The sequence below is a fragment of the Diorhabda sublineata genome, chromosome 8 (assembly GCF_026230105.1).
Source record: "Diorhabda sublineata isolate icDioSubl1.1 chromosome 8, icDioSubl1.1, whole genome shotgun sequence".
Taxonomy (NCBI): domain Eukaryota; kingdom Metazoa; phylum Arthropoda; class Insecta; order Coleoptera; family Chrysomelidae; genus Diorhabda; species Diorhabda sublineata.
This window is the reverse complement of record NC_079481.1, coordinates 29751947-29765654: the sequence shown is the minus strand read 5'-3', so window position 1 is coordinate 29765654 and position 13708 is coordinate 29751947. Positions and strand designations below refer to the sequence as shown.

The window sequence follows — 13708 nt, the reverse complement described above, 5'->3', positions numbered from 1 at the left end:
AAAAAATCATTTAGAGCAAAATATAAAAATTAAGTAACTCAAATTCTAGCCAAGTACTCTTAAAGGAAGTATGTATGAGAGAAAAATTCAATTATGTAGTACGGGGGGTTATTAAAGATGTTGTAGGAGGATAAAGTGGATGAAAGATAACAGAATCAGCACTGTTACATTCAAAAAATCATTTAGAGCAAAATATAAAAATTAAGTAACTCAAATTCTAGCCAAGTACTCTTAAAGGATGTATGTATGAGAGAAAAATTCAATTATGTAGTACGGGGGGTTATTAAAGATGTTGTAGGAGGATAAAGTGGATGAAAGATAACAGAATCAGCATTGTTACATTCAAAAAATCATTTAGAGCAAAATATAAAAATTAAGTAACTCAAATTCTAGCCAAGTACTCTTAAAGGATGTATGTATGAGAGAAAAATTCAATTATGTAGTACGGGGGGTTATTAAAGATGTTGTAGGAGGATAAAGTGGATGAAAGATAACAGAATCAGCACTGTTACATTCAAAAAATCATTTAGAGCAAAATATAAAAATTAAGTAACTCAAATTCTAGCCAAGTACTCTTAAAGGATGTATGTATGAGAGAAAAATTCAATTATGTAGTACGGGGGGTTATTAAAGATGTTGTAGGAGGATAAAGTGGATGAAAGATAACAGAATCAGCATTGTTACATTCAAAAAATCATTTAGAGCAAAATATAAAAATTAAGTAACTCAAATTCTAGCCAAGTACTCTTAAAGGATGTATGTATGAGAGAAAAATTCAATTATGTAGTACGGGGGGTTATTAAAGATGTTGTAGGAGGATAAAGTGGATGAAAGATAACAGAATCAGCATTGTTACATTCAAAAAATCATTTAGAGCAAAATATAAAAATTAAGTAACTCAAATTCTAGCCAAGTACTCTTAAAGGATGTATGTATGAGAGAAAAATTCAATTATGTAGTACGGGGGGTTATTAAAGATGTTGTAGGAGGATAAAGTGGATGAAAGATAACAGAATCAGCATTGTTACATTCAAAAAATCATTTAGAGCAAAATATAAAGATTACGTAACTCAAATTGTAGCCAGAGACTCTTAAAGGATGTACATTTGAGGAAAAAAATCAAATTTGGACTACGAGGTGTATTAAAAAAGTTCTTGTATTGTAAAGTGAGGGAAACGATAAACAGATGTGAAATAGACTTAACACTTAAATAAATCAATTAAAATTAATGGAATACAGTAAAAGTAGCAAAATTACACTGAAAAAAAATCAAACAGACCCAAATACAGTCGATATACGGCTCATATTTCAACTGTATTAAAAGTAGTATGAAATTGGTGGTGAAATTGAGTCGTATCTTTTCATCACGAGGTAAAAACTAACCTTGGCAGATTCTATGTGGAAAGTATTTTCGGCGTTGAACAAAGATTGTAGATTGGTGACTAAAAACAATATCCTGGAATCGTATAAAGCCGGAAGTTCGTCGTGTAATTCGGAATTTAACATTTCGTACGTTCTTTTGGCTTCATCTAATTGTTCTCGACCTTTGGCGATTTTGGCTTCGTCGCGTTTTTTCATGTTTGTCTGTAACGCCTGAAAACTGTGTCGCTGACTGTCGTAATCGACGAGTTTCCGGCCTCTTTTGTCGATCTTTTTCTACAACAAATCCCCAAACCTTCACTTTCCCAATATTAAAACAATGAGACGAAAAAAATTGTTTATCCGCGATACGATTCAATTCAAATCTAAATGATTTATGGACGAATGTATATCTATACAGTTATGCACCAATAATCGGACGCACATTTTTTATTTTCATCAAAAATTACGTAAAAAACTTTTTTTGTTTCTAAATCGTCTTCATTTCAAGTCTTTTCTGTTTTAAAATTAATTTTCTTCGATAATTTTTGAAAGATATACAAAAATTTTGACGTTTCGACTATTTTCGGACTATTTAGAAACATAAACCAATTATATGTTACGAGGGTTGTACTAAAAGTTATCGATTTCTTTACAATCCGATCTGGTAGAGGATCCAATACAAATTTTGATACAAAATAAACAAATTTCGCGTTAATTTAACGGATAAGTTACGAATACGTAATTTTTGATGACAGATTTGACAGTGTTGCCATATCTCGTAGCAATTCTCGTACGATCCGTATAATCAGTAGGTGTTAATTTTTTTTAAAATAACGAAACGTCGATTAACTCAAACGATTGTTAAATAACGGTAGATTATGTAAAATTGTTGGAAAAACACTGAATTTTGGTTAAATTGTTGAGGTTATGTCGAAAACTTTTTAAACGACCCTCGTAGCTCCGGCATCGACAGGATACAATTTTTAATTATTTTTTTTTTTTTATAAGTTACATAATGAAATTTATTTGTTCATTAGCATTGGCATTGGAAAATTACGTAAAAGTTTAAAAATCACGCCTGGTTATAGATCAGTGAAATTCGCGTATACTTTGGAATTTAATCACAAAAAAAAATAAAATAAAAAACCAGAAATTAATATTTCGACAGTGTTGCCAATTGAATCGTGGAAATTTCAAGTTTTCCATCGTAGTAGAACGATTGACAGTGTTGCCGGTTGGATTAATGCAAATTCAAGTTTTATATGTACATCGACACGTAATAGAAAATGTATATTTTTGAACTGCAATTATTAACGTAGCCGGTTATAGCATAAACATGTTCGTAGCGTGTTAATTACGAGTTTAATAAAATTATAAGCGGCAAAATTTTTGTTATTGTTAATTTATTTTTAGTACGACGATTTCCGTTTGAATTTCGAAAACATAAACCGTAAAAAGTTTCATATTACGGATATAAATCATAGTTACAAAGTAAATAATAGTAAAAACGGAAACATTTTCGTTATAAATGCAAATTTGTAAAAAAAAAGTTATAAGGAGCAATCGAAAACTAAATTTACTAATATACAACTGTTAATCGTTTTTTTAAATTTATTTGATGACAGAATTATCTAAATAGCCCCGGTATACGACGAATGTCTATTAAATAATCAGAAAATTTGAAAAAAATCGCAAATTTTTTATCTAGTTTTGATTTTTTCGAAGTTAAACTTCTAAAGCCGTGCACACACTACGTCGATCGACACCATTCGACTTGACTACAAGTTTTAATCGTTTTTTTAAATTTATTTGATGGCAGAATTATCTAAATAGCCCCGGTATACGACGAATGTCTATTAAATAATCAGAAAATTTGAAAAAAATCGCAAATTTTTTATCTAGTTTTGATTTTTTCGAAGTTAAACTTCTAAAGCCGTGCACACACTACGTCGATCGACACCATTCGACTTGACTACAAGTTTTAATCGTTTTTTTAAATTTATTTGATGGCAGAATTATCTAAATAGCCCCGGTATACGACGAATGTCTATTAAATAATCAGAAAATTTGAAAAAAATCGCAAATTTTTTATCTAGTTTTGATTTTTTCGAAGTTAAACTTCTAAAGCCGTGCACACACTACGTCGATCGACACCATTCGACTTGACTACAAGTTTTAATCGTTTTTTTAAATTTATTTGATGGCAGAATTATCTAAATAGCCCCGGTATACGACGAATGTCTATTAAATAATCAGAAAATTTGAAAAAAATCGCAAATTTTTTATCTAGTTTTGATTTTTTCGAAGTTAAACTTCTAAAGCCGTGCACACACTACGTCGATCGACACCATTCGACTTGACTACAAGTTTTAATCGTTTTTTTCAATTTATTTGATGACAGAATTATATAAATAGCCCCGGTATACGACGAATGTCTATTAAATAATCAGAAAATTTGAAAAAAATCGCAAATTTTTTATCTAGTTTTGGTTTTTTCGAAGTTAAACTTCTAAAGCCGTGCACACACTACGTCGATCGACACCATTCGACTTAAGTACAACTTTTAATCCTTTTTTTAAATTTATTTGATGACAGAATTATATAAATAGCCCCGGTATACGACGAATGTCTATTAAATAATCAGAAAATTTGAAAAAAATCGCAAATTTTTTATCTAGTTTTGATTTTTTCGAAGTTAAACTTCTAAAGCCGTGCACACAATACGTCGATCGACACCATTCGACTTAAGTACAACTTTTAATCCTTTTTTTAATTTGATGACAGAATTATATAAATAGCCCCGGTATACGACGAATGTCTATTAAATAATGAGAAAATTTGAAAAAATCGCAAATTTTTTATCTAGTTTCGGTTTTTTTGAAGTTAAACTACTAAAGCCGTGCACACACCACGTCGATCGACACCATTCGACTTGACTACAACTTTTAATCGTTTTTTTAAATTCGAAATTATCCAGTGTATTGACACTCTAATTTTTTAAATATCAATAATAGAAAACTTCTCTAGATAATTTTTGTGTTTTTGTGTAAAATTGAAAGATCTACATGTTCATACATAAATTTAGTGGAAAGTACTTACCCTCATTTCTGGAAATTGTCCTTGATACGTGTTTAATGGTAATAAAACTTGATCGGCTAATTTATGGCTGAAATCCTGCCATAACATATCGACAGATTGAGTTTGAACGTACATCAAGTCGTGTCCTGTCCACTGACTTTCGTAAATATCACCTATCGCTTCTAAAAGTGTCTTCGACGCCGCCTGACATGCTATCGACAAAAAAAAAACAAGAACCGTCTCAAACAGGACAAAAAAATCTTCGTTTTAGGACTTTTCGTACCCAGACAACCAGATTTCGAACGCCGCGTTTTATTCTCTGTGGAAATTTCTTAATTTTTTTGAGCGTTAATTCGTGTAGACCCCTTGTAAAGCCTCCCACGAACCTCGCGTTCTGTCTTCAGACACAAGCGCGTTCGGAATTTGAAATTCTGTATTCATGGAACGCGAGTTTTTAATTCGGAACGTGTTCCGAACACATCCGATGTATCGTTACTATAAACTATCGTAATTCATCATTTTTTAAATTTTTTTCGAACTATTTCCATGACAGAAGTTAAATGTTTTTCCAAATTCACTTTTTACTTACAAAAATAATTGTTAATGTAAACATTTTCACTTTAAATCATACAATGATCAAATCAATCACATACCACAGAACATAAGAACGTCAAATCGAACGTGAACGCGAACGGCAATGACAGTTTTGACACATATTCATTTCGGTGTTGCCGTATTTCAAGTATGGACGCCCAATCCATTTATTACGAAAAGTGAAAGTACTTATTAACCAAACGTTTATATATCTCTAACCCACATGTAATTAAAATGTAAATAGGTCGCAAAAAATACCACTAATGGTATAGTGATGGGCAAATTGAAAGCAAATACGTTAAAATCATTAGAGACGAAAGTGAAAGTTGAAAAAAAGGTAAAAAAAAAACACGAAAAAAAGCAAAAATAAAACAAAAAAACGTCCGACCAATAAACGAACGGTTATTTCCAGAAAACGGATATAACCGGATCCGTCCGGTTATAGAAAAACCTGCAATACCGACGATTAAAGAAGAAGAATTCAGTTGGAGGTTATATATTCGAAATCGATAAAAATTTTTCATCAAAAACTTTTTCGATTTAATTAAAAATTGTAAATTACGCGAACCTTGCGTCTTATTTGTTCGAAACAAAGTAAATATTGAAGTGAGGATTTTATTTTATCGCCTTTACGTTATAAATTAAACTTAAACGAATCTAGTTGATGTTAAAATGTGTTTTTGAGACAAAAAAAAAAAAAAATTGAGATACTCACCTCTCACACACCTTATATAATTACTGAATTCTTTTTGTAATCTATTAGCGGCGTTTTGTTGTCTCGTGAAATTTTGTAAGTGCTCGTCGAATATTTCGTCTGCCGTCCTATCGACTTTCCCAAGGTTTTGTAATAACTGAAACAGACATACACATATCCAGCAAAACGAATCGGAATTGTAGATTACATTTACCAAATTCGTTATCGATTGTTTTATACTTTAGACACCCTGTATATAGTATCATTGAACCGAATCACGGTGATGGAAGTTGTGCAATCGCTAAATCTTAAAATATACGCAGACGATTCCTCCGATATATTTTTTCGTCCTTATAGAATGTTGGCAACCAATCAATTTCATTTTTTTATTTTCAACATTCTCTTTTTTTTTTTAAGTGAATTACAAACGTAACTAAAGAATACTATAAACCACAGATATATATATATGAGATCTAATTAAAGAAGAACTTTGACATTGACAGTTCGATGAAGAAAAAAGAAGAAGAAGCCATCGACGATCGCGTTGGAAATGGATGGAATGTATCGTCGTCTTTTCATTTTGTTAAATATGTTTTTCGTTTAACTGAATTTTCGTAAAATTAACTCGTTTTCTCATAACCTCACGGTCAATTCGCTAGTAAATGATGCAATGGACGAGTTATTTTAATTTTTCGTTATTTTTTTTTCCTCTAAAACGAAAATAAACGATAGATATTTATTTTTAGAGGTCGACAAAGTATATTTAGTACTTGTTTATATTAAAATCAATTTTAATCGAGTTGAAAGATCGAATTTTAAATGTTTATGTTCCTTCCCGTATATTTTTTTTTGTTCAACTAGTGTGTAAATTGTTGTAATGGATACAACGGAAGTACTTTTAGTGTTTATTATCAACAATAGAAACGTTTAATGTACAATAAAACTTTAATATTAAAAAATTACTTTGTCCTCCGTCTTATTTTTTATAGAATGTTATTGTACATATGTATATATATACATCCAATTATATAACGTTTTTAGACTTTGTCCGTAATCATCAATAACACAAGTTTTTCATACATCAGCTAAAAATTATTATTTAATGATTAATTATTTAGACAATATTTAATAACAACTATTTTTTTCAAAACAAAATTAAATGTAATTGATTTGAAACGAAGAGACTGTTAAATATTCTAGACTCGAATATAAACTCGAAAGCCGTAGCCACCACCATCTATCAAAGGTTTCTTGAACTAACTTATTAATAAATAATTATTATAGATCAAGTTTTGACACGCCGCAGTGTGAATTCGATGATAGGTGACAAAATATTAGAAACATTGACGTCGAAATTTATTTTTGATCTGAGAGAATTTATTGATTACCAAACAAGTACTATTTGAAGGATATTTTAACTGTAAACAACTCAAATAGCACTCGTTTGACAAGACGTTTCAAGTACGTTCAATTCACTTTTAAAATTTTAGTTCATTCGATTCTGGAAGTTTAGTTCTATGTTCCCGAGTCACAACGATTCGATGGTTTTTATAATTTTAATTCGTTCGGTTTAAGAAGTTCAGTTCTATGTTCTTCTTCTTTTTTGTACAAAATTTAATTAGTTTTTTGTAATGAAGTTATTTGTTTTGTTTGCATACAGGTAAAATTGTTTAGATTTCTAAACGAACGGACTATAGTAAGTGTGGAACTAAGTTTTATAAACGTAAATTTTTACTTCGTAATCGACAATTTTACAATCTCTCTTTCAAACATAATCGCTATAACATTTCACGAATTGCAAATACCACAACGACTATAATTACATCAACAATGACGTAGAAAAGAATTTTCTATATCGTTAAATAAAAATTAATGAAAAAATAAGTGAAAATATGACAAAATAACGAGATTCGTTCGATTTTCGTTTACTAGACGTCAACCTTATAAGGCAATGACCAGCCAACAACTCTCTATAGTGTACGTTGTAGTCCGCGTGAACCCACAAACGCACACGTGATTATACTGTGAAAGGAGTGCCAACTTAAATATGCGTAAATTAAAATTCTATTTTATATTCGATTGGATAAAAGTTTTATATATACGCGATGTTAATTTACAAACTTCAAAACCACGTCACTTTTATTTTACAGGGTGGTAATATGCTAAAATATCGATTTATCTTAATGCTTGATAGACATTAGTTACGATAGATTTAGTCCAGTGAACAAGGAATTTATTTAGCGAACCGAAGATTTTGGAAAATTGAATAAGTTGAAAACGGGCAATTTTACGAAAAAAATGTATTGAATCTTTTTTAAAGAACTTCAAAAAACCACCCAAATGAGATAGTATAAAATTTTGTAATACATAAAATGAGGAAGTTGTGACGTAAATAAGCTAGAAACGTCCTTTCTACCCTTGATATTGCCACCCTAATTGAAATATAATGTTACAAAATTACAAATAATACTAAAAATACTAAAAATAACTAAAAAAATTTTAAAGATGCGTTAAAACCGCTACAGAACAAAAAGTAAGTTTTTTTTTTCATAATTTCAGAATTAATCCATATATAACTTTTTAGTCCAGTGAACAACGTAAATACTTTTAAAAATATTTTCTATGCCCAAATGTGCTTTTACTCTGGGGATGATTATCACCCCAATTAGGGGGTGGTAATTTGTTGAAACTAACCGTAGAAATCGATAGAAAAATGTATTCTAAACACATATTTTTACAACCTTTCGAAGTTTAGAGTAGCGTGTGATTGATACTTTTTCGAACCCTTGGAACGTTTCCCTTTCAAAAATTAAGGGTTTAATTTATTCCAAGCCTCTTTAACCTAATAGAGTATAAAATTTATTACAAAATGGTTATTAAATCGATTTCCTAGCTCAAACCAAGCGCTACAAAAAAATATCATTTCTATAAATGCATTTTTTTTTATTAAGGGATGATTTCTAAGGGTGGAAAATTTATTATAACGAAACATTTGAGTTGATTACGATAAAAATAACACTTTTAATATAAATTTAGTAAGATAAAGTTTTTTTTTCATTATAATAGGGGTTTATAAGGGTTGAAATACATTGATTAAGGGTTGAAAAACGTAAATAGTATCCTAAAACACCACTCGATCTTTATTTTAATCCTATACATGTTTTTTCAACTTTCTAAATGCTTTAATTCGTATTTTATCGAATTTTGATAGTACGGGGTAGTTTTCACCCCTTACAATAATTTGTGCATATAGTAGATTTTGTAGTAAAGGGTAAATCTTAAATTTCACGCAAATCCGTGAGTCTTGATGAAATTCCGAGTTGATATAATTTTTTTCCGTTATTTACTGTACTAATTGTAAAATATGCAGATTAAATTACAAATACATAATTGATCATTCATTTTAATGGAAAATAAATATAAAATCTCGTATTATGATGAATATTTTTCAAGATATCGACTCGAAAAGGTGCATTATATATTTGGTAATACACAAAAATGATTTAATAAAATCTTCACTCTATTTTATTTTTCATTTTCCAAGAATTCTAACAGTGCTTCTCATATTATCTCTTTCTACGATCTAGACACATTATTACCGGACGATATTCATCGATGACCTTCGTGCTTGAACGATACATTTTATTAATAACTGTACGTAATAGTACACACAGTCGTTGCATCCACCTATTTTATTATTTCATTTTGAAAAATACCTTCACGAGTTGATACAAAAAGTTTTTTTCCTAAAAAAACATCGAATTTGTGGAATAATATAGTTATACGAGGCCACGTCAGAAAGTAAATTAAAATTAGTAATGCGTTTCACCCTGTATTACTAAGTAAGATTTAAAATAACGAGATATAGAGAAGACGTTACCAAAAGCGACACAATATTATCGATTTAGTAAAAAAAAAAACATTGTATTTTATGACGATTTAGTAGAAACCAGTTTTCAAGTTAATAGTCCAGTGAACAACGGAAAAAAATTATAATATCAACTATGGATTTGCGTGAAATTTTAGAATTAAGTTCTTTTCACCCTTTACTACAAAATTTCTATATGCACAAATTATTGTAAGGGGTGAAAACTACCCCGTATTATCAAAATTCGATAAAATACGAATTAAAGCATTTAGAAAGTTGAAAAAGCATGTATAGGATTAAAATAAAGATCGAGTGGTGTTTTAGGACACTATTTATGCTTTTCAACCCTTAATCAATGTATTTCAACCCTTATAAATCCCTATTATAATGAAAAAAAAAACTTTATCTTACTTAATTTATATTTAAAGTATTATTTTTATCGTAATCAACTCAAATGTTTCGTTATAACAAATTTTCCACCCTTAGAAATCATCCCTTATTGAAAAAAATGTATTTATAGAAACGATATTTTTTGGAGCGCTTGGTTTGAGCTAGGAAATCGATTTAATAACCATTTTGTAATAAATTTTATACTCTATTAGGTTAAAAAGGCTTGGAATTAATTAAACCCTTAATTTTTGAAAGGGAAACGTTCCAAGGGTTCGAAAAAGTATCAATCACACGCTACTCTAAACTTCGAAAGGTTGTAAAAATATGTGTTTAGAATACATTTTTCTATCGATTTCTACGGTTAGTTTCAACAAATTACCACCCCCTAATTGGGGTGATATTCATCCCCAGACTATACTTTTAAAGGTATTTACTATCTATTGTTAAAATTTCAAGCTAATCGATTAGTCTTGAAGGAAATCTGATTTTATAACGTTGTTCACTGGACTAAAAATATTCTTTTCGTGGACTTTCGATAGTCAAGTTCAAACGAAGGTGATATTAGATAAAAATAATAATAATAATAAAAGTAAAATGATATGAAAACAACTAAAACAGGTTCTCAAATATCTACAAACTAGATTAACATCGACGTCATCAATATCTGTCTTTACGAGACACCCAGTAACCCGTTGAATAAGCAGTTATAACCAGATTTTTTTCATTAACAGTTTTTTAACGTTAGAAAATTGAATTTTGAATAAAAATATAAACGAAACTGCACATTGGAGGAAACAAATCAACGGAATTACAAAATTTTGGACATCGGCCAGAATTACCATTGTCATTGCGGTTAAAAATAAAATCGCTGCGGTGAATTTGTCGTCATATAATTTCGTTAATGTTAAGTGAGTTCGATTAGGAACTTTTAAATATATAGGGGGCGCGCGAAAAATTAACACGACCACGATTTATTATGTATCAAAAGTTTTCTTTTAAATCACTTTGAATTTCATCACAAATTGTGACCAAAAAAGCTGGTCATCAATCAATAAACTATTTTGATGAAAGTTGTTTCCTTATAAAATGCAAATAGTACTTAAGTTTAAGTTAAATCTCGAAATAAGTGACATTCAATCAGTTCCATATCACCATTTTATGAAAGAAATTAATTTTTTTTCTCGATTTCCTGGATAAATTTCGCGAATCCTTTACAAGTACGAAGTTCACTTCATCGAGTCCATCTACCCAATAATTTTTTTATTAAAATGTTTATACAGTATGTCACATTTTATAAAAAGACAATTTTATGAAAGAAATTAATTTTTTTTCTCGATTTCCCGAATAAATTTCGCGAATCCTTTACAAGTACGAAGTTCACTTCATCAAGTCCATCTACCCAATAATTTTTTTATTAAAATGTTTATACAGTATGTCACATTTTATAAAAAGACAATTTTATGAAAGAAATTAATTTTTTTTCTCGATTTCCTGGATAAATTTCGCGAATCCTTTACAAGTACGAAGTTCACTTCATCGAGTCCATCTACCCAATAATTTTTTTATTAAAATGTTTATACAGTATGTCACATTTTATAAAAAGACAATTTTATGAAAGAAATTAATTTTTTTTCTCGATTTCCCGAATAAATTTCGCGAATCCTTTACAAGTACGAAGTTCACTTCATCAAGTCCATCTACCCAATAATTTTTTTATTAAAATGTTTATACAGTATGTCACATTTTATAAAAAGACAATTTTATGAAAGAAATTAATTTTTTTTCTCGATTTCCCGAATAAATTTCGCGAATCCTTTACAAGTACGAAGTTCACTTCATCAAGTCCATCTACCCAATAATTTTTTTATTAAAATGTTTATACAGTATGTCACATTTTATAAAAAGACAGTTTTATGAAGGAAATTAACTTTTTTCTCGATTTCCCGAATAAATTTCGCGAATCCTTTACAAGTACGAAGTTCACTTCATCAAGTCCATCTACCCAATAATTTTTTTATTAAAATGTTTATACAGTATGTCACATTTTATAAAAAGACAATTTTATGAAAGAAATTAATTTTTTTTCTCGATTTCCCGAATAAATTTCGCGAATCCTTTACAAGTACGAAGTTCACTTCATCAAGTCCATCTACCCAATAATTTTTTTATTAAAATGTTTATACAGTATGTCACATTTTATAAAAAGACAATTTTATGAAAGAAATTAATTTTTTTTCTCGATTTCCCGAATAAATTTCGCGAATCCTTTACAAGTACGAAGTTCACTTCATCAAGTCCATCTACCCAATAATTTTTTTATTAAAATGTTTATACAGTATGTCACATTTTATAAAAAGACAGTTTTATGAAGGAAATTAACTTTTTTCTCGATTTCCCGAATAAATTTCGCGAATCCTTTACAAGTACGAAGTTCACTTCATCAAGTCCATCTACCCAATAATTTTTTTATTAAAATGTTTATACAGTATGTCACATTTTATAAAAAGACAATTTTATGAAAGAAATTAATTTTTTTTCTCGATTTCCCGAATAAATTTCGCGAATCCTTTACAAGTACGAAGTTCACTTCATCAAGTCCATCTACCCAATAATTTTTTTATTAAAATGTTTATACAGTATGTCACATTTTATAAAAAGACAATTTTATGAAAGAAATTAATTTTTTTTCTCGATTTCCCGAATAAATTTCGCGAATCCTTTACAAGTACGAAGTTCACTTCATCAAGTCCATCTACCCAATAATTTTTTTATTAAAATGTTTATACAGTATGTCACATTTTATAAAAAGACAGTTTTATGAAGGAAATTAACTTTTTTCTCGATTTCCCGAATAAATTTCGCGAATCCTTTACAAGTACGAAGTTCACTTCATCAAGTCCAGCTACCCAATAATTTTTTTATTAAAATGTTTATACAGGATGTCACATTTTAACTAAAGACAGTTTTATGAAGGAAATTAATTTTTTTCTCGATTTCCCGAATAAATTTCGCGAATCCTTTACAAGTACGAAGTTCACTTCATCAAGTCCATCTACCCAATAATTTTTTTATTAAAATGTTTATACAGTATGTCACATTTTATAAAAAGACAATTTTATGAAAGAAATTAATTTTTTTTCTCGATTTCCCGAATAAATTTCGCGAATCCTTTACAAGTACGAAGTTCACTTCATCAAGTCCAGCTACCCAATAATTTTTTTATTAAAATGTTTATACAGGATGTCACATTTTAACTAAAGACAGTTTTATGAAGGAAATTAATTTTTTTCTCGATTTCCCGAATAAATTTCGCGAATCCTTTACAAGTACGAAGTTCACTTCATCAAGTCCAGCTACCCAATAATTTTTTTATTGAAATGTTTATACAGGATGTCACATTTTAACTAAAGACAGTTTTATGAAGGAAATTAACTTTTTTCTCGATTTCCCGAATAAATTTCGCGAATCCTTTACAAGTACGAAGTTCACTTCATCAAGTCCAGCTACCCAATAATTTTTTTATTAAAATGTTTATACAGGATGTCACATTTTAACTAAAGACAGTTTTATGAAGGAAATTAATTTTTTTCTCGATTTCCCGAATAAATTTCGCGAATCCTTTACAAGTACGAAGTTCACTTCATCAAGTCCAGCTACCCAATAATTTTTTTATTAAAATGTTTATACAGGATGTCACATTTTAACTAAAGACAGTTTTATGA

At 29.3% G+C, this 13708-nt stretch overlaps 1 protein-coding gene across 2 annotated transcripts in view; it reads right to left on the bottom strand.

The window, feature by feature from the left end:
• The window catches only part of LOC130447611 (myc box-dependent-interacting protein 1), a 32578-nt gene that overhangs the window by 7841 nt on the left and 11029 nt on the right, over window positions 1-13708 (bottom strand). For both annotated transcript variants that reach the window (XM_056784521.1, XM_056784522.1), the window contains exons 2-4: window positions 5750-5885; window positions 4462-4652; window positions 1384-1656 (exon numbers count right to left, since the gene is read on the bottom strand). In XM_056784521.1, coding sequence (XP_056640499.1) covers window positions 1384-1656; window positions 4462-4652; window positions 5750-5885 — 600 coding nt within the window. The remainder of the gene's footprint in view (window positions 1-1383; window positions 1657-4461; window positions 4653-5749; window positions 5886-13708) is intronic.